This window comes from Convolutriloba macropyga, chromosome 13 (assembly GCF_964194025.1).
Source record: "Convolutriloba macropyga chromosome 13, txConMacr16.3, whole genome shotgun sequence".
NCBI classification, from domain to species: Eukaryota; Metazoa; Xenacoelomorpha; order Acoela; family Convolutidae; genus Convolutriloba; species Convolutriloba macropyga.
The window spans coordinates 8,581,786-8,603,924 of record NC_134480.1 but is presented as its reverse complement, the minus strand read 5'-3'; the positions used below and the strand labels follow the sequence as shown (position 1 = coordinate 8,603,924).

The 22,139-nt window shown below is 37.1% G+C and overlaps 2 protein-coding genes across 2 annotated transcripts in view; one reads left to right on the top strand and one right to left on the bottom strand.

Annotated features, from left to right (window-relative positions):
* Positions 1 to 22,139, top strand: part of LOC142352294 (xaa-Pro dipeptidase-like) — a 453,762-nt gene that overhangs the window by 184,696 nt on the left and 246,927 nt on the right. The window lies entirely within an intron of this gene.
* The window catches only part of LOC142352306 (uncharacterized), a 69,681-nt gene that overhangs the window by 2,298 nt on the left and 45,244 nt on the right, over positions 1 to 22,139 (bottom strand). Inside the window, exons 13-16 of the mRNA XM_075404838.1 lie at positions 21,787 to 21,898; positions 20,920 to 21,086; positions 15,225 to 15,420; positions 3,779 to 3,921 (exon numbers count right to left, since the gene is read on the bottom strand). Of these exons, the coding sequence (XP_075260953.1) occupies positions 3,779 to 3,921; positions 15,225 to 15,420; positions 20,920 to 21,086; positions 21,787 to 21,898 (618 nt within the window). The remainder of the gene's footprint in view (positions 1 to 3,778; positions 3,922 to 15,224; positions 15,421 to 20,919; positions 21,087 to 21,786; positions 21,899 to 22,139) is intronic.

Sequence of the window (22,139 nt, the reverse complement as noted above, 5' to 3'; positions counted from 1 at the left end):
TATAATTGGGGGCCATATAAAACACTGTGGGCCAATACAGAAAAGATCCCAGTTTTTTTCACTTCTAATCAAGAACTAAACAAAATGGAAGCCCCGTCCCACGAACTTATAGCCCCCATTATGGTGTTTACCATGTTTGGGGGCTATAGGTTCTCTGACAACTAAGGGGGAGTCTATAATGGGAAAGGCCCAAATGGAAAACTCACATTATGAGGGTTAAATTGAAAACCATAACGTTACTTAAAATGAAATGTTCAAAACAAATGTAGTGCTTCATGTTCTTATATATTTCTGTTTATTTTTCTGTACACTTTTTTGTATAGTTTTCACATCTGGTTTTCGCTGAATGTCAAAAAAGATGTTTTGCATGCGAGATGATGATTAATTCAGGTCAAAAAGTGAGGGGTAAACGCAGGTTATTTTCAGTGCGTGCTTTGGTTTTCCCTGCCCGGTAAAACACTTTTAAACATAACTGACTAAACGTCTAAACGTCAGAAGAATTGCTCTCGAACGACTAGTGGGAGCTCTAATCAATTGCAGCCTGTTTCATTGGGGGGGGGGGAGCCCAAATGTGACTAAGAAGTTCTATAGTGGGCTTCAAATAACCACATTAGAGGTTAACATATACCTCTATTAAGATTTAAAGTAGAAAATGACACCAGTTTCGGCGCATTTTTCATTTGACTTTTAGTATTAAATTGCCGCCAATTGAGTACAGCTGCTTGAAATTGTGATTGAGAGAGAATAGATTTTTAGATCACGCGAAACGCAAAAAGTCAAGGGCGTAAAAGTCACTCGGAAAGTCAAAAGCGACAATTTTGCATAAAAAACCACACACGTATACAATAATTGCTATGAACTTCCTTCAAGAGCAATTAAAAAGCATGCAAGAAAAGCCGTAAGTGGCGTTGACAAGTTAGATTTCCACCGCAGTTTTACATAATTATCCGTTGAAAGCCGTAAAATTGCTGAAAGTTTGTTAACTTAGCTCAGGTTGATCTTAATAAAATTAACAACTTTAACAAGTTCATCGCCAAATTTTGTAGTATGGTGAGTTTTCGAACTTTTCAACTCTTTTCTAATTTTCGTACATAAATTGAACGCGTTTGCAGCAAAAAATTGTAAAAAAAACTGTTAATTTTCAAGTTTTAGACATTTGTTACCGCTGATCTCACATATTTTCAACGCCTAATAATAATATTTCTACAATTTATGCCACCAACGTATGCGTGCGTTTCGCTTCCTCAACAGTACATAAAAACAAAACCCTGCTCCAAAATTTGAGTTCTTTAGAAACTTGGACATTAATGCAAATTTTTGTCGAAGTTGGCGGGTTGAAAATTTGAGCGTTAATAAACTGTTGTAAACCTCGCCTCATCATGAGGCTATACTAATAATTCAGAGAGATAAATCTTGTCCATAATTATAAACTGTCCAGTATTATAGTCAAAGTCGATCTAAAGCCCTTCCCTGTTTCTTGGTTTTACCATCTACTTTTCATGCCACTTTACGGCAGTATATTGTACTTTCATACCATTTTATGGTCGAGTATAATCTTTTATTGGGTTGAAAAAGTTGAATATTTTGAGTGCATTCGAAGAGGAACAAAATTAGCACTGTAGCGTTGCAACGTAGAAATAAATAAGAAAATTGAATTCTTAAGATACTTCAGTTGTCCCAAGTGATCTAAACGCAACACTACTTGACTCCAGAGATTGTTGCCGTTTCATTAGCATTGAAGATGGTGTTTTATTTTAGCCAAAAAATGCTGTTTTTTTATTCCAAAAAACTAAAAGTTTCTTTTTTAGAGTTGATTTGATCGCCGATTTAGCAAATTTTCCTAATCTGTGACATTTTTTAAAGCCAAGCCCGTTGACTTTTCTATGTGCTCTTAAGAGTTTTGAGTCAAACAAAAAAATTTGCGAAGAGCAAAAACTTTGCATTATATATAAGTCAAGCTAAAATTCTGTGTTAAAACTTTTTAGGTATTCATTAAATTAAAGTAAAGTCTTCTCATAAATCATTTAACTTGAGATTAACTACTCGCTTTTTGCATAGCATGATTTTTTTCATTATCCGGGGCCTCAACTTGGGAAACAAAAAAACTGATGCAGACAAGCAGACCCCCCGTGCTTTGTTTGCAAATTTTCAAGGCTTCCAATAAATCGTTTTCTTTGAAATCGATTTCAACCAAGCGATTTAATATTTTAATATTCGTGCAATATAATTCATCGAAAGACAAAAAACCCGACTAGATTTGTGCTTTTTTTGTTCTTGTGGATAATTTGTGAAACATATGCTCAGAAGGATAAAATTGCTTGGAATATTTACCAAAAACAAAAAACTCAAAACTAAAAGCGATAGTATGGAAGTATTAGGTGCCCATTGTTACAGTCTTTGGGGTTATATCAGGATTTTTTGAGGTCCTAAAATTGGTTCCCTTTGTTGGTTTTATTACTAACTTATTAGTCCAAACCCTGTTCAGATTTTCCCCCTTGCTTCCGACTTTTTGATGGACAATTATTAGATTTTCTGTGACCGTCTATAGACTTGAACTGGTTCCTTTTCCTTTGTTATATGCATATGCTTTCTTAGTAATTTTAATTGATTTTTTTGTTTTTGCCGTTCTTTTTGTAGTCATCTGACATATAATGGAAGAAAAACTCTTACTTGTTTCCTATTTGGTTTAACATATATTTTTTAATGTGGCGAAAAGGTTTAAATCAGTTGGAAGATTGTTGTTTTCAAAACAAAAACGTATGTTTGATCTTTGCCCCTTTTTGCTCTTCTTCGTAGACCTGTTACCGCATCTCTTTACTGTAAGGTCTCGTTCGTATCTTATCCAATGTGAAACAGGTTAATTTGATGAAATCACGTTTTAGCTGATTCCTTGTTCTTTATTTTAATTAGTGTCGTAATAGAAACCGACTTTGGTGTCGCAATTAATGTTTTCTATAAAACGGGTTCAATATTGTTCATGTCTTTTACTTTCATTAATGGCAGTTTTCACCGGCCCTGAAATCCATCATTTTTTTTCACATTTTTATCGAGCGATATGTGAAATTTTGAGAGTTTTCCATCTCTTCCTCATTTGGTAGACAATTAAATAAAAATTTGGATGAGCGGTGTCGGAACATTACGTGGGAGCGCATATTACCGAGCCTCCTTGTCTATATAAGAATCCACCAACACACAATATAGCATATTATGCAGTGCATTCATCTTTAGTATGGACATACTCGCTTCAATTATTTTTTTTTCATTGATATATCTTATTGTTTTATGTATTGTCATTTATGTTTGTGCAATACTTTCGTTATTGAAGATCTGCAGAGATCATCCATGCATATGGTCTGGGACAATGTTTCGAGCGTACTTTAGTATGGACAATGGTCTGGAACTCGTCTGGACAATGGTCTGGAACTTGTCTGATCAGGGGTCACTTCGGTCTGGAACTCGTCTGATCAGAGGCGGCTTCGAGCGCACATCAAGCGCACAATGATCTTCGAGCGCACACTCGTCTGATCAGAGGTCACTTCGGTCTGGGACGGTCTGATCAGAGGTCCCACTTGTCTGGGACGGTCTGATCAGAGGCGATTTTGAGCGCGACCTCAACCTGGGTGTCCTCGTCAAAAAGTTTTAAGCGTTTTGCTGAGGAGTTTTAAATTTAAACTTCGATGTCTGGAGTGCTGCTCGCCCATTATGTTGGGCATTCTTTATCGGAATTTCTTCCAAGTTTTTTTTTACTTTTATACTTACAGACGTTTCCTACACTGACCTTAGTTGTTGTTCAGTCATCATTCTGACAGCTTTAACCACTGGTTCATATGGTACTTCAGTCATCTTCATTAGGTTGCGGGAGATGACGTCACTGTTCAGTTCCAGCAGACATCTCTGAAGTAGCGCCTCGCTGGGGGGTGCCTGAAACATTCCTTGGGTTGCAGACTAAAAATGTTTCTTGTCTTATTAAACATTTTATTGTAACAAAAGACCCCAGGTTGAGACGTGGAGCATATATCAAAATACTAATATGACCGAAGTGGTGGCGGAGGAGGAGGAGCAGGGTGTATATTTCGACCTCAATTTTATTGTCGACGCTATCAGAAACGATCGAACCAAAGTCTCATCATAGGTCGCCCAGTTTTCTTTCACACCGAATATTGGTTGTTGCCAATGTTATTGCAACTTTCAAGATGATTTAAAAACCGCCAAAATTGCAACAAAAACTTGACTCTTTTGTCCAACAACGTGAAACTTAGACGTGCTCTTTTAACAAATTAACAAATGATTAGACTAGAGATATGTTTTAAAACATAATTTTGGCGACCATCCGCCTTGATAATAAGGACATAAAACCTTCTGAATTAAATTTAATTTTTTTTGAAACAAAGCGGGGGCATGAGCACACCCCAAGACTAATATCCAAGACTACGACAGAGGACTACGACGAGTTTCTTATTGCAGACGAGCCAACCAAAGACGAAGAGTTTTTTTTCAAGGGTTTTCAGACGTCACCCGACCAAGAAGGCCTGACATTTTTTTGGTTACGGACGTCACCAAGAGATGATCACCCGAGGTTCCAGACGTCAACTTAGAAGTCCTTTCCCCGGTTAGACGTATCGAAAAAAACGTGATTTTTTTTGCGACAAAAAATCTCAAACACACAAAATTTGTCCCCCAACGAGCTTTTGTTGATGGTTTATGAATGACATAGCCGTGAGAAACTACATGTAGGCCATTAACGAAAAAAAAACACAAATTGCCCGAAAAAACGATATAGCGTTTTTTGCATAGGAAAAACTCAAAAACAATTTTCTCAATTTGTCGCAAAAAATCTACATGAAAGTAAAATTTTTATTTGAATAGAACACTTCAATTGGATCTAAAATCAATTTTATTTTGGTTGAACTCCTTATGTAAAATTTTTTGCTCAAAAAATCCAAAAGTCGCAAAAGTGCTTTTCTGAGCGTCAAAAATCAAAAAACGTTTTTCTAACGTTTTAAGGAAAACTTTTTAATAAATCCAAAAAACCCATTGATTAGCCCCTCTGGGTTCGTTGGAAAAGAAACTTCAAAATCAATCTATCGATTTTGCAATTTTGTAAAGAAGCAACTCAATTTTGACAAAATTTGCTTCCTTGACATTAAAAAATCAAAAAACGTTTTTCTAACGTTTTAAGGAAACCTTTTTAATAAATCCAAATAACCCGTTGATTAGCCCCCCTGGGTTCGTTAAAAAAAAGCTTCAAAATCAGTTTATCGATTTTGCAATTTTGTAAAGAAGCAACTCAATTTTGACAAAAAAAATTGCTTCTTTGACTCAAAAAAAAAAGATCAAAAAACGTTTTCCTAAAGTTTTGAATAAAACATTTAATAGTTCCACTGAAACCCATTGATTAGCCCCCCTGGTTTCGTTGGAAAAGAAGCTTCAAGATCAGTTGATTGAATATATAAGTTTTTAAAGAGGCAACTTGAATTTTGCAAATTTGCTCCTTTTACTTAAAAAACTCAAAAAACATTTTTCTAATGTTTATTGGAAATTTTCCGTAGATAACAAGAAAGCGTTCGAAAAAACTCCTTCTGTTTGTCTGAAAACCAGCTTAAAATTTATTTCATCCCCTTGCAAAACTGCAAAGAAGCAACAGAAAAGTGGCAAAATTGTTTCTCTGTTATATAAAAATCAAAAAACGTTTTTTCTAACGTTTTTTCTTATTGAAAAAAAAAGTCAATAAATTTTCAAACTGAGCTATTTGTGAAACTCCTCAGTTCATTACAAAGCAAGATGAGAAACTATATAACCATTCTGCAAAACCGAAAAGAACAGACAGAAAATTCCTGAAAAGCTTCTGACAAAAAAAAAACCTACAAAGATGTTTGTTTTTTCTTCGATCTTAACTGCATACTACCAGCCGCGAGCCTAGTTAATGGGGTAGTATGCATTCCTAAGAAAAACCGACATTTACATTTAATTTGTTTTCAATTTTGCATACTACTAACCGCGCATCTAGTTAATTGAGTAGTATACACTGAAAATACCTTCTCAAGAGAAATAAAAAAGGGAAGATAAGATCTATTTTCTTTTTTTTCTCAAAAAACAAGGAAATCAAAAGCTCTGGAATAATTCCCCACTAAAATTTGCTCACGCAAATAGTCGCTTTAAGTTGGAAAACTCAAACGTCTTTTTTTGTCCGCGGTCTCAGAAGTTGCCGAAAGAAGTCCCTTTTTCCCCTTTGGTCTCAGTAGTCACCAATTGAAGAGGAGTGTGTTTTCTTTGGGTCGCAGTAGTCACCAAAGTAAAGATGAGCAATTCATAGGTGGCAGTTATTATCCAGTAACAAATACAAGCAGTTTTTAATGGTAGCAGTTGTCCTAAACTTCATAAGAATTGCAAAACAGAATTTCTTGGAAAACAGCTTCAAAGTAGACCCAGCCTATAAGCAACCAGTCTTCTTTGCTTGTCTGTAGCTCACGTTGCCTGTTCGCACCGCCTTGTAAATTCTAAAAAAATTTAATTATTTTGAAGAAGTATCAAAGTAGATTTAGTTTGTTTGGTTTTAGGTTTTATTTGTTCCTAAAACTCCCACACACACACAAAAAAAAGAAATCACTTCAGTAAATTTTTTTTCTGGTACCTTGATTGTCATAAAAGGAGAACTAAAATTTACAGGAGAATCGTTCCAAAATCATATGTAAAAAAAAATTGAAAGCAATTATTTGGTCCTGTTCAACAAATCAACGGTACACACGCGCGAACGCTTAGTTTTTCCTTTTTTTAAGCAAATTTTTAGCCAGGTTTAGCACCAAAAAAAACATCTTTAGGATTCCTGTTTTTGTGAAAGTTGCGTCGCTATTTTTGAACGAAAAGAGCTAGGCTGATTAGCCTATATAAACTTAAGAGGTTTTTAATTTACCAAAAAAGTCGTCGCTCCGTAAATTTCGAGCCGTTCTTTACCTTTACTTTAAATACGACAGAACCATCACGAGTTGACTACAGTCGGTTCATCAAGATGACAAAAGAAAACAGCCAGAAGTTGCAATACGCATTGAACAAGTTCAAAATGACTGAGCTCAACATGAAAAATCAGCTTGATCTCTTACAGACATCCGTTGATCAGAGAAAAAGCTTCCGCACTCTTTCTTTGTTGATCAACAAAATCAAGGAGAGCGTTGAAGAGCTGAAGACGAACCTTGACAGCATCATGATGGAAAAAGTCAGCTCTAGTAGCATAAACTCAGTCATGAAACGTCAATCGAACTTGATCTCTCGTCTAGAAAAATTGGAACTAGAAGTCAACAGTCTCGACGATGATGGTCAATTGAGTCAATCATCAACTCGAGTGCGCGATGATATCAGCTGCGTCTCACAGTCCTCAAAAAGACAGCTCGAGTCGCATCGATTGACACCGGTTTCCCAAAACTCAGAGCAAAACAACATGACAGTAAAGAACCCTGCGAGCATTGTCTCCCCTCCAGTGCCCCCAAGACCGGCGAAACCATCGTTTTTCCTTCCGCAAGGAGAACATAAACCCACCCTTCTCTCCAAATTCCTTCAGAGCAACAGACAATTTGCGCAGGATACTAGAGAATTGACTGAAGAATCAGTAAAAAATTTTACGACGGTGGAACACATAAATCAATCAATGTCGTTGTTAGCAGCCCCAACACCAGCATCAACCCTATTATCCAGGGCAAACATTCAGGACAGATTTGTCTTGAGTAACCCTCAATCCCCAGAACACAACGTTGTTCCCAGAGAGCAGGAGAACACTTTCAACCAGTTTGCTTCAATTCAACAACCCTCCATTCCAATGAATCAAACTGCAGTCTTATTTCCTGTTGAATCTATTGATAACCAGCCGGAATTAATTCACTCATCAATCGAAGAATTGAACCAGTTCTCTAGTTCAAAGTTAATCACATTGCCCGAATTTCCAATGAATCAACCAGCAAATGCCACAGTTAGACCAAAAGAAAAATCTTCTGTTCCCTAAATAACAAAAGGGAAGATCAAAGCATACAACGTTTTGCATTAGACTTACAAAACTCACTTCAACATAACTGCTCAGTTAACAAAACCAATAAATACCAAATATCAAGTTCATGCAATTTGAATGAGCAAATGTTTCAGCGTCAATTTCATTCAGAAAAAGGAACAAATAGAGTGACAAATGAGACCACGCCAAATCCATATTGTTACGAAGACAGTCGTCACAATCCCCTACATTTTGACAACAATCAAAGTGCAACTGCTCAAACTGTTTCAAACACTCAATTTTCAGCTGTTCCAATAAGTGAAAACCAGAACAGCGGAAAATTGGGGTCAGCAATGTCGTTACCAACAGTAGCGCAAACAAACGTTTCCCAACAATTTCAGAACCCACTTTACCCAACTGGAGTTCATTTTAGCAATGGAAATCGAACGGAAGAACCAAACGATGGAATTGTTTTCCCCTCCAATACAACACTCAACAACCAAGGTACCAACCTTGTTTGCTGTACATCATCTCAGCCACCTAATTGTCCGCTTACTCCGGAAAATCCCTTTACAAACTACCAAACAGCCATTCTTCCCCCCTTGACTCTACATATAAGCCAACCAAACATTTCGGGAAATTCGAAACAAATTCCAAATTGGTCTTTTTCTGGAAAGCAACTGTTTCAGCCGCGAACTGAAATACAAACAGAAACAATCCCGTTTGAAAATAATTTTAATTTACAAACCACAAACAAAAATTCCATTAAACTTCCACCAATAACAATATCAAATTTCAATGGTAACCCGCTGAAATACCATGAGTGGATATACAATTTTTTCAACCTAGTTCACAATAATACTAGCCTTACGGATACACACCGTATAACATACTTACAGAACTCGGTCGTAGGAAAAGCCAAAGAAAAAATTCAAGCCTACTCGTGTGACCCAGCTTACTACGAGATTGCTTTGAAAGAGCTCATGGATCACTTTGGAGATCCCAGCATTGTTGTGAATGCTTTCATCAATCAACTGGAAGCCTGGCGTCCGAACAATGACTACGACAATCAGAGTTTCGTATCTTTTGCTTCTTTTCTCAAACGATTAGTGCAAGCTTTTGAATATTTAGGCTTCAAAGCCGACTTGCAAAGTTCAACATTGATGAAAAAGGCAAAAGAAAAAATTCCACATAATATTCTGATAAAATGGACAGAGTATACAATAACATCAATTGGAAATCAACCAACCGTCTCTGATTTTCAGAAGTGGCTTGAAGTACAGGCCCAAGTATACGACAAAATCAACAGAGAAAATGTTCATAAGCCGTTTAATAATTGGAACACTTTCGGTCAAAACAGTAATAGCATTATCAGAATTAACAACAACAATGATAATAGGAACAGCAATGCTATGAATCAATTTTCTAATATTTCACAAAACAATTGGAAACCGAATTCATTGCACTCAAGTCGCCCTGCAAACCAGCATGGTCAACCACCCTTTCCTCCGCGTAAAGATGCTGATCAGTCAAACAAGTCCTGCGAGAAATGCAAAGGAAGTCACATACTCGCAACATGCCCTGAATACCAGAAATGTGCGCCAGACCAAAGGTATGACATTGTGAGCAAGAACAATCTTTGCTCGAACTGTTTAAGCAACAAACATTTTAAGCAGTCATGTCCGTCCACAAAACGATGCCAAACATGTAAAGGATTTCACCACACAACTTTGCATGATCCTTCGAAACAAGTTAAGCGGCCCACCGCTGCCTTCTCAACAAGCAATCCCAATCAGCCGACACAAAATCTAGCAAGCCCCCAAACACAGCCATCCTTTCAACAACAAAATCAAAACAAAAGTACTGACACTGTCAGCAGTACAAAGAGCCAGCAAACAAGATACGGTCAATCGTTTTCTGGTAAAAGACAATCACAGCAACAAAATATTCAACGCGCCCGTTTGAATGCTTCGAATCCGACCCAAAACTTCAGTATCAACCGAAATACAATTCCTCCTCCTGAATGGTATGAACAACTACAAATAATACCAGTTTCATTTGTAAACGGAAGTAAAGTGTTTGATACCTACGCCTTGATTGATCCCGGAAGCCAGTTCACCTTCCTGCTGGATAAAGTTACTAGCTTTCTTGAGCTTCCCTGCGAAGCACAAGCATCAACAACTCTGCAGTACCTAAACACTGAACATGAAATGCCACTGTCCAAAATTAGTGAAACAGTGACAGTAACGCCTTATGACAACATCAATCAATACTTCAGCATTGCAAGAGCCTATAGCACGCCATGTCTCAATGTATCACCCGCTAACGTTCTTGAACTCAATCAATTATGCGACACCTTTAAGGAACTTAGTCACATTTATTTCCCTGACATAGCCAACGGTGCAATAGGCGCCCTTCTTGGTGTCAATACGTTTGCCTTCACATATCCAGTCGACGTAATCCAAGGTAGCAAAAAGCGTCCATTCGGCGTAAAAACAAAGCTTGGTTGGACTCTCGCTGGAGAGTACGAGCTATCTCCTAAAACAATGAACTCAAACAAGCCCCCTCGCCAACCATTCATTTACCATGTCTGCCGGAAAGACACTGAAGAGGAACCATTGGACGAATTAGTTCAAAGATTCTGGAAAATAGAAGCTGAAGGTATATTACCCGAACAGAATGAAGACAGCTCATTAGACCGATTAGCAGTGCAAACAATGGAAAACTCAATCTGTCACAACGGTGAAAGATATCAGATTGGCCTTCCTTGGAAACCTGTAAATAAACTCCAGAATAACTATTTCTCAGCAGTCAATCAACTAAAAAGTCTACAAAAACGACTACAAAACGATCCCGGTCTCAATCAGAAGTACAACCAGACACTCCAAACGGACTTGGATAAAAATTTTGTCAAGCCAGTCGAAATGCAAGCACCACCCCCAGAGTCAATATGGTACTTACCTCATCATCCAGTCACTAATCCAAACAAACCCGGAAAAGTGAGAAGAGTTGCCAACGCAGCATCAAAATTCCGCGGTGAATCACTGAACTCAAATCTTCTAACTGGTCCTGATTTGCTAAATAACTTAGTTGGAGTGCTGTTGAGATTCAGAGAAAACCCGGTTGCTGTTGTTTTGTCAGACATCGAAGGAATGTTTATGCAGATTGCCGTGAGACAAGAAGACCAGTCTGCTCTTCGTTTCCTTTGGATGATAGACAACTCCATTCGACAATTTCAATTCACTAGATTAATCTTTGGCGCAACATGTTCACCATTTTGCGCAATTTATGTGCTCAATAAATGTGCAGAAGACAACAAAAATGAATTTCCAGCCGCCTTGAACGCTATTAAACACCACTTTTATATGGATGACTACATCCAGTCCCTGCCAACAATTTCAGAAGCCAAAGAAGTCATATAACAGACAACAAGATGCCTGAAAAATGGTGGCTTCAGGTTGACAAAATTTGTTTCGAACGAACCGGACGTACTCGCTGAAATCTCTTCCGACGACAAAGACGAAACAAAAGAGATCATAAGAGTCCTTGGTCAAAAATGGAAGATAACAACTGACGATTTTGTCATGTTTCCCCTACAACAATCTCCTAAAGATGCAACAGTGTACACACAAAGGAAAATATTCAGTTTGGTATCTTCAATCTTCGATCCCTTCGGTCTGTTGTCTCTCCTGACAATTAGAATCAAAATGGTTTTGCAGCAGATTTGGAAACTTGGAAGAAAATGGGATGATTTGATACCACATGAACTACGCCATGACCTCCAGAAAGTTCTAAACAGCTACTTTGCCATGCCCGAAATCCGAATACCAAGAACTGTTCACAATTTCAGTAAAATCACAAGCAGCCAACTTCATATTTTTGTGGATGCCTCAATGGCAGCTATGGCAGCCGTTGCTTACCTCCGTACAACCAATAATCAAACCACTCCGCCACAAGCATGTTTTCTCATGGGAAAATGCAAAGTTGCTCCCATTAAACAAATAAGTGTGCCAAAAATGGAACTAGAAGCTGCTGTTATAGGAGTGCGCCTTCTACAACTGATCCAAAGAGAAATGACACTGACATTCGACAAAATTTTTCTCTGCTCCGACAGTCAAGTAGTTTTGGACTGGATAGCCTCAAATAAGAAGCAAAACGTTTTTGTTTCAAACAGATTGCAAGAAATTCATAAAAGTTCTTCACCCCTGCAATGGCATCACATCTCAACTTATCTCAATCCCGACGATCACGGAACTCGCGGTCTTGAGACAAAGGAAATTCAGCAGAAATGGTTAGATCCACCCCAATTTCTTTGCCAAAGCGAGTCGACCTGGAATGATATAAACAAAATACGGGCAACATGTGCGGCAGTCACAAGAAGTCCCAAGACAATTAAACCTATAGTCGATCCGAGTAAATTCTCAACATGGAAAAAACTTCTTCTGACAGTTGCAACAGTTTTCAACCTAATTAATCGTGCAAAGAAAATGCGAACGAACAATCACCAATACACAACTGAAGACATTCAATTATCAAGAAATTATCTCCTGAAATTATCTCAGGACAGTTTTTTCCATTCGACCGTTAATTCCTTACAACGTGGGATCAAACTAGATTCTAAGTGCAAAATACGATGCTTAAATCCGCTGTTGGATGAGGACGGATTACTCAGATCTTGTGGTCGATTGCAGTATGCACCAACACAACTGGATTTGGAAAAACGCCCAATAATTTTGCACGCCAAGGACAAAATTGTTCGTTTGTTTTTGGAACATGCCCATCAAATATGTATTCACCAGTCCACAGAACCAACAAAAGCATTCATTCAACAACGTTACCATGTGATTGGCCTTCGGAAAGCGTTAGCAAGCGTACGGTTTCATTGTTTCTTATGTCGACGCTTTGACACGAAAAACATTCAACCAATTATGGCACCATTACCTAGTTTTCGTTTTCCAACAGCAAAAACACAGTTCCCCTTTGCTAATTCTGGTGTAGATTTCTTTGGACCCTTCTACATCGAAGATTCCAAAGGCATTTTAGAAAAACATTATGGTCTAATATTTACATGCATGGTGACGCGAGCAGTTCACTTAGAAACGTGTCCAGACCTCAATACAGATACCTTTCTCAATGCCTTCAGAAGATTTTGCAGTCGTCGATGCCAGCCCCAACTTCTCTACAGCGACAACGGGAAAACTTTCGTTGGCGCCTCTGAAGAACTGAAGAAAACTGTTAAAGCCTTGGACAATGACAGAATCTACAAAGCTTTAGCAGTAGCCAATACAACGTGGAAATTCAATCCCCCATACGGCGCTCATTTGGCGGTGTCTGGGAGCGTTTGATCCAGAGCGCCAAAAGAACGCTCCTCCTCATTCTAGGATCCAGAAGACTCTCTTTTGACACTTTCCTAACAATTATGGTGGAAACAGAATCAATCCTCAACTCCAGACCACTGACTAACGTTGCTGAGCAGCCTGACAACGAGGAACCTTTGACTCCAAACCACTTTCTTATCCAGCGTCCCTTCAATAGCTTGCCACCAGGACAATTTGGAGACCAGCAACCTGCACGCTTGAAGACATGGAAGAACACGCAGAAGCTGATGAACCATGTATGGCGACGCTTGGTGAAAGAGTATCTGCCAACGCTTAGCCGACGGTCGAAATGGTCAAACAGCAACGATCGACCTCTCAAAGTGGACGACATTGTTTGGGTGTTGAAAGACCAAACACCAAGAGGCATTTGGCCACTGGGAAGAGTCATGGAGACAACGTCAGGACGAGATGGAGAAACACGAGTCGTAAAGGTAAAAACGGCTTACGGCACGTTCGTTCGCCCCGTTTCCGGTCTCGGACGCGTTTTTTCTCCGTAGTTTTTTTTTCGATTTTTCTCGCTCCGGTTTTAGGCAACGTGAGTTACCCCTTTCCCACAAATTGATGTACTGACCATATTGGCAACATTTCAGCCTACAGTTTCAGAGCCAATTTTAAAGAAGATGACAAAAGACTTCAATCAATTGATGCCTCTGAAAACCCTTGATGCCCCCTTTGTGCCCTTGCAGCATGTTCCCAATGTTATTGCAACTTTCAAGATGATTTAAAAACCGCCAAAATTGCAACAAAAACTTGACTCTTTTGTCCAACAACGTGAAACTTAGACGTGCTCTTTTAACAAATTAACAAATGATTAGACTAGAGATATGTTTTAAAACATTGGTTAACCACCAAATATCGGCTTTCATAAGTCGAAATCTCAGCTAAGCGCATCACGATAAAAAAAAATCATGTAGATTTTAATGTTTTTGTTGGGTTTAGTTTAAGAGTATATATAATGCAACTCAAATATCAAATCAACTTTGAAAAGGTTTCTCATGAGATGTGGTTGGGGGGGGGGGGTTCAATCTTTTAAAAATAAGAACTGCCTTTCACCTTTACTCCTCGTGTCATGTGTCTTGTCGTCTCAAACACAAACAAAAAACATAACCGACGAACGTTTGCTCTCAAAGGAGAGGCGAGCGGTTGGCTTTGGTAGTACCTAGCTTGAGAGAGATGCTAGCATAGTGGGGAGACCTAGAGGATCAGAGCTTTAAGATTAAGAACAGCTAGTCCTTATCACCATGAAATTGTCTCCTCAAAACGGTTTTGGTGAATCCCATTCTAAGAGCCTGATTAGGCGTAGTGCTCTAAGAGAACTTAAAACCCTCTGGGCGTTACTCCTTTATCCCGTTTTTGAGGACGAAAAGTCAAATGGGTCAGACGACAAATCGGTCAAGCCAAAAAATGCATAAATAAAAAGATAACAGAACTAATATAATTGCTACAATTTTTGTTGGAGAGCAATTGATAACAACATTAAAACTTGGTTACTCCGTAAATCAATGGATCAACTTCCTTGGTTACTTTTAATATAGCGGGTTCTCATCAAATAAGAGGGAACCATCAAGTCAATCTGGTCTCAGCCAATCACAGTGACCCAGAATCGTCCAACGAGACATTTCGGCGAACGGATTAACCAGGAAAAAGTCTTGAAAAGATTTCTTTGATTTCTGCGCCCCAACCCATGCTGCTTAGTGGGTGCATAGTATTTGCACCCCAACACCCCCTCCTCCCCCCCCCAAGACGCATGTGCCAAATTTTTACATAATCATTTACTATGTAATGGCACGTGCTCTGTAACTGTGTGTGCATAACGTACTGGTGTGGAGAGGGGGGTTCACAAACGGAAAAGATCCGATTTGGTCATACTTTACCTTCAAATTAGCCCTCTGAAGTATGACCATCTGTTGGGTTGAGTTGAATCTGCCCAGACACTGGACCAGGTTGTCCTCTGTAAAGTACGCCTTTATGGCCCTCATGAGCTGCTCTTTGAACTGGTAGTCCACATCCAGTTTACTACACACTTTCCCCACCAGGAAGTCACACGTTGGAATCCAAAAATCACCAGCACTGAAATGGAATATTCTCCTTTCTACACCCCCCCCCTCCCTTTAAACTTATGGGGTACTATTTGCAAACCTAAAGTGCGCGTGCTATATTATTTTGGAAGATAGTCCAGACAGCTAAGAGTAATTTTAAGATGTTTTGATGGTATGGTCTACAAATAACAAAAATAACAAATTTGGGGTCTCCCGGACTTTTAAATCATCCAGGGCTGATTCTTACGACTGCTTCACCGGAGAGAATAAAAAATTTTTGGACCTCCAATACGGTCCAGTAAAGAAGTCCAGATGTAAATTACCACAGGACAATTCCTAATACAAGTTATTCATGTATTATACTCGCCCTTAGGCTTTATATTAACTATTTACGAGCATAAAATTGCGGCCGAAATGTTAAAGTGATTTTCATTAGGAGTTTTCGGTAAGGGGTGAACTACCGTAACTAGCTGCCTTCAGGTCATCGAGATAAATCGTTTCCCTGTCTAACTTATAAGTAATTAAATCTATGTTTCTTAAAGTAATTTGACTGAAACCATAATTGTTCCGACCCTTCTTGAGGGGGGAGGAACTATATACTCAAATGGTTCTTTTGTTCAGACAATTTTGACCGATCGATATATTCATCGTAGAGAGTTGTGAGTGGTATCATTAAAAAGCCTGTCCAGTGTAGAAAACGGAATTAGAAAGATTTTCTTGAATTTCGTTTTCTAGAGCGAGTTATCGATGTTATAATTTTTGTGAATATTAGACCAATTTGCGTTATTTTTATTCACATTTTCCGCAATTTTTGCCTAAAATTTTGCCAAATTTGCTAAAAATGGTTAAAATTTATAAGAATAGTGTTGTTGTCTTTATTTCTAAAGACAAAAAAAGTATTGTTGACTATTTTGATGTACTTTTTTGGCAATAAATTCGGCTAAATATTTCAAAATTTCAGCCTTTTTCAATCATGAATAGCACCAAAAAGCTTCCTTAGTCCATTTTGATAGAATTTTCCGGAAGTACACACCCAATCTTTGTCAACTAAAAAAGGCTATTATTAATTCCAATTTTATTGAGTACTCTGTAATTATAATTTTGCCGTTTTTCTGCTACTTTTACTTGTTGATTATAAAAAACGGAGCAATTAAGTTTGATTTTTTTAACAAATTATCCATATCTATAACATTCGAATTAGTAGGGCTAGTTTTGAACCAATCTGGTACTGTTACATTCCAAAAAAACCGGATTGAAATCACTCAGTCTTTCTTTTTTTTTTTCGATGTTTTTTATATTCATTAAAGAAGAGAACATTTCAAGTCAAAGCTCACCGGTGATAGCAGAAATTGGCTTCCTAATTGGCTCCAAATAACTGTATCTAATAATAATAATAATTGTGGTTTCTGCGTAATCGCAGTGGAACAACATTAGGCCTACAGTAGCCTGTTTTCAGCTGCCCTTTTTCTTATTATTCCCCACATTTCAGACTGTTCTTTTCATGAGCAGCATTGCTCTTTTTTGGTGACTATTGCCACTTTTTTTTGCGTCTGAAACTTTCACGTGGTACCATCATTGCAGCCAACATTGGTCAGGCTATGGTCAACCTGAAGCTATGGTTAAGTAAGAGCTCATCCTCACACAGACAGCTTCACGGAGGCAGGGGATTGAGCTCTCAATCATTGGCGTGTGAACCACACACCTTACCTCTCGGCTATCACGCCACATAAATTCATACTTGATGGCTTATAGTCGTTTTGAGTTTTAAAAACAATTGATTTTTGAATAAATAAAAGCTTATTGAAATTTGCCTTTTTTTCTATTAATTTGGTCATCTTGCAACTTAGCGTCAGCAAGACAAGAGTTTTTCTTCTCCCTACTGAATTATTTAAAAAATAAAAAAATATAAAATCAACTATTTATAAATATAACTTTTATTGAGGGCTTACGCCTTAGTTTTTAGTTTTCTGGCTTTGATCCAACTAGTTGGCCTTTGCCCATTTTTTCAAGTTTTATTGTTTTGTCACATTTCACATTATTGACAGATCGGAAATCACATTATTGGCGTTCAAAACAAAGCAAAATTGTATTTATTAAACCTTTTAAAGATATGGATTATGGTATTAACAGCTTCGACACCACTTAATCGAAGAATTTATTTGAATTTTTTAATTTTGTCTTCTTCTGTCATTTTTACTCTCTATTTTTATTCATATGAAAGTTTCAGTAAAATGACAGGTTTCTTTGGCTTCTTATGGAAAAATAAATGAGCCGACATTCTGTTTTGAGTAGATACCTGATGGCTTTCACGGCTTTCAAATCAATTTGTTTCAAAAAATTGAAGAAAGACTATAACTCTGCAACTTTATTCCTTTTATTGTCTGTTTGTTATCTAGTCTAGTTAATTACAAGTCATATATGTCAAAATTGGTAACAAGGGAAGATGTCACATGGTATTGGTGCCACAAAATCTAATGTTCCTATAAAATTTGTTATGACTTTTTCTGCTTCGAGGTGGGTTTTTCACAAATAAAATAATATTTTTTATGATTTTTGTTATATTTGACGTTCTCCTTCTGAACATATTTTGGATAAACAAAGGTCTCAAGGGCGTCTTTTAGACGAATAACCAACCTATTTAATTTTTTCTGTTTGTAGCTAACCGCTTTCAAAAACTTGGAAATAATTTTTTTCCTAAAAATTCAAAAAAAATTTTAATTTTGCTCATTTTTCATCTTTGTCTACAAGTTATCTAGTCTCATTAATGAGCGCTCACATACCGCAATATTGTTTTTTGACAAAGGCGCAATCAAACTTATTTTGAGGGGCAAAATATTGCGTTATGGCTTCGACAACGTTTTCTGGCAAGTCTTAATTGAAATTTTTTTGTCTATTTGTAGTTCTTGTTGTAACCATATAGAAAAATTGAACAATGACAGCTCTTAATGCACTATTATAGATACATACCTAATCATAAACTTGTGGGATATTTTCCAATGATTTCTAAGGGTTTTCAATTGAAAATTCATTTCTATTATATTATCTGTTTTTAAAAATTATCTGTTTTTTAGTTATCTGTTAACCAAATTTTTTAACCTTAATCTTTTTGTTTTTTTTGTCTAATTGTTACCGAGCCTTACATGGAAATGAAGCAAATCAGGGCTCGGTTTATGTTCTGTCAATTCTGACTTTTTATGTTGATTACAGACGAGAATGATTTCAAATTAAGGCCCAATTATTGACAGATTCTATTCACAACAACATGAGGCCAAAAAATAAACATTAAGTGTTAAAAAAAAGGTTCGTAGTTTTAAGGGCAATGATTATTTGGTTTCGTGAACATTATATCATTGCTTTTGTTTGGCTTCATTTGTCATTTTTTGCGGCTTCACGACTATGTCGTATTCATCAAATATCCAATTGGGCTTTTTAAGAGTTGTAGGTGAATCTATAAAATACTTTCATTTATTATCTAATGCGTTTTTTGACTTTTAAAAAGTATGGTTTCTAGTAAATGTCAGTTAAGTTTGACAAAAACACTCTTGAAGGGGTTTTTGTTGAAACAGTGTTTTGTTGGCTTTCTTAGAGCTTATATTCAAAAAAATTTTGGTATTTTTTCATGTTTACCTATAATTGAAATTGATATTTGTTCCCTTTTCAAATTATCAGATTAATGAGAGCTTCAGTTGGCACTAACAACGGTGCAAGAGAACTTTTTTAAAATTTCAAGCAATGACTTATGGTTTCATAGGCTGGCAAAAAACCGTTCTCTCAAAAAAATTATGGGCGTTTTTTTGTTTTTGCCTCTCATTGACGTTCTTTTTGTTGTACAGCATATTCATTACAACCAAAAGTTTTCATTGCTTCTATGATTGACTGATTGAATCTATTTACTGATTTTTCGTTAGCAAGTAACCAAGCCTCATGATTGATAGAGCTCTTCAACTTTCAGTTGCTCCTAACAGTATTTCTGGGGTTGATTGTGTTTTTTTGGCTGATGTCTTTAGAGATTAATATTTGGTTTTCGTCAAAAATTCGTGAGTTTTTTATACTTTTCAAAATTTTTGTTTCCTTCTGTTGTCCATAAACATAAACTGACAAATGTCGGAAGAATTGCTCTTGAACGACAGGCGAGGCAATTTAATTCAGGGACTGTAGAATAAATCAATTTTTCTTTATGGGTGCATAAAACCCCGACACCATCGGGATTCGAACCCCTGACCTCCTGAACTATGGCCACCCGTACTAACCACTGCGCTACGAGTTACTTAATTTTGCTGTGCTGCAACCGATTTTATATTAGCAACGAGCTTTACTTCGGAGCACTAGAGTTCACTCAAAAATGATGAACGAAAGCGTGAAAAAGTCACGTGAGAAGTCTAAGAATGTTCTAGAAGAAAAGCGCAAAACTCTCAAGAGAAAAATTTGCATAAAAAACACACACGTTTACAATAATTGCTATGAACTGCGTTCAAGAGCAATTAAAAAACTCTATACAAAGAACCCTCATTTGAAACCAAAGGTGACTGAAACAAAAAAGGAAACCCCTTTTTTTCGAATTAAAATTTTATTGGTTTTCAGTGTCTTCTAATTTTAATGTCTTCAACACTGTTGTTTCCATGTTTTTTGTGCAATTTTCAGTTCTGTCCTTATTTGATGTTTTTTTTCTTGTCTTGTCACTCAGCCTAAATAATAAAAAGCGCAACAGGCTTCCTGAGTGGCTGCAAGTTAATGTGTTTTTGTTATGATTAAATAGGTTATAATTTGTTCATTTTTTTGAAAGTTTTTGTTTTAAAAAAATCAGTGGAGTTTTCAGATTTCTCACATTTATCGTATGTATGTCTTTTTTTAGTTTGGTCTCTGTTTTGACAGTTCGCATTCTCTTTCTCGTTAACCAATTCTTTTAATTAATGATTTCTGGGCTTTCGTACTGTTCATTTTTATAAGGAAAACTTGGTTTTTGGGTATTTGGCTATTTCTGCGTTTTTCTGTTTCCTTGCCACATTATTGAACTATTGAAGTGGTTCAATTGGCGTTGAAAAATGCGCAATTGAAGATATTGTTTGTTCTTCAAGAATAGCTTATTTCTATAATTAATGTTTGCTATTATTTGATTTTTATTTTTGTCTTTTCTAGGACATTCATTAATGGCAAGTCTAATCGACCCTCTAATCCAGAGTTATTTTTTCACTTAGTTGTTAGTTGAGCGATATGTGAATTTTCGGAGGTTTTCTATCTCTTCCTCAATTAAAAAAAACGTGGATCGGAACATTATGCGCAAACGCACATTACCGAGCCCCCTTGTTTTAATATAAAGTGTTATCTCTCTGGTTCATAAAGGTCTGATCTGGTGAAGATTGATCTTTCTGCCCAGGTTGAGGTGCCATATTGAAAGTTTCTATGTCCAGACTGTCTGTCGTAGACGGAAATTGCCTGTATGCGACCTTCATTTTTTCTGAAAACGATGATTTTCGGTCCAGATCTCGGCCTGGGTATCAAGTTTTAGAGAGATCCCGCAACAATGACTAACTGTTCTTCTATGAGGGAAGTGGCCATAGCTGGGTTGGCTTCTTTGAGGTATTTGATGACTTGTTTCAAAACTGGAGTGTAATTCACCTTGGACATCAGGTCACATATTTCATTCTCAGGTAGTCCTACCAGGAAGGACTCCACATCTTCAAGTGACACTTTTTCTGCCTGGAATAACAGAATAAAAGAATTATGACGTCATAAGGAGATTTGACTTCATTATGAACTGTAAATATCAACAAAAACGCGCAATTCAAGCTTGAAAATGGGAAAAATATACAGCACTAGAATTTAAAACGGGAAAAGTTTCTAGCAATTAAGTTTTTATAGCCCTCAACTTTTTGTAGTTAAGGAACTTCCTGGTTTAAGTAAAATTATGTGAACATTGAGTTCAGAATACTATCATATAACATGAACCACTTCGGTTTGGTCTGGACATAATTACTTCCGTCTGGCACCTCAGCCTCGGACACTCGAACGAAAGGCGAGAGATCGGTTTTGGTTTTAGATAGCTTGCACATAGGGGGGCTAGCTTCAGAGGGCGAGGAAATGCGGAGAGGGTATCAGCAAAAAACTGTTTTTGCTTATTTGATTCTACTTTTTTGGTATTTACTTTTTCGATTAGTGTGAAAAGTAGCCTAATTTTCCTAATAACGCACTGAACCGTACAACAAAGCTCAGAGAGAGCTGCGGGGATACTTAATGCCCTCGAACTATAACAGATTATCCAGTTTTTGAGGAGGAAGATGCAAATTGGTCAGAAGAAAATAAGCCCAAGTAAAAATCGGATTGAACGGACCATTAGAACCCATTAAATTACAGCATGTTTTGCTTGAGACCACAATCTAACATGTTAAGGTAAACTGACCTCTGTCTCCAATGCAAACACTCTTTGTTCACACATTTCGCCCATTCTCTTCGAGGACGCCTGAAGGGCAACAAAGTTCTTTCGAAGCTCTGTTTTTTCAGCCATCACATCCCTTAAAATGCAAATAAAGAAATTAATGTTTAAATTGTGCAAACTACCTGATTTCGAATTAATGGCTTTTGTTGATTTACAAAAAATAGCCGGCAAATTGTAGAAAAATAACCGTCGTTGACGGGTTTGGGACTGAAACAGAGAAAGAAAAAAAAGAAAAGAGAAATTGACCGAATTTTTTTTCCTTCTTTTTCAGGGTCAAAAAGTGTTCTAATCTGGAGTACAATTTCAGTTAGATTCTA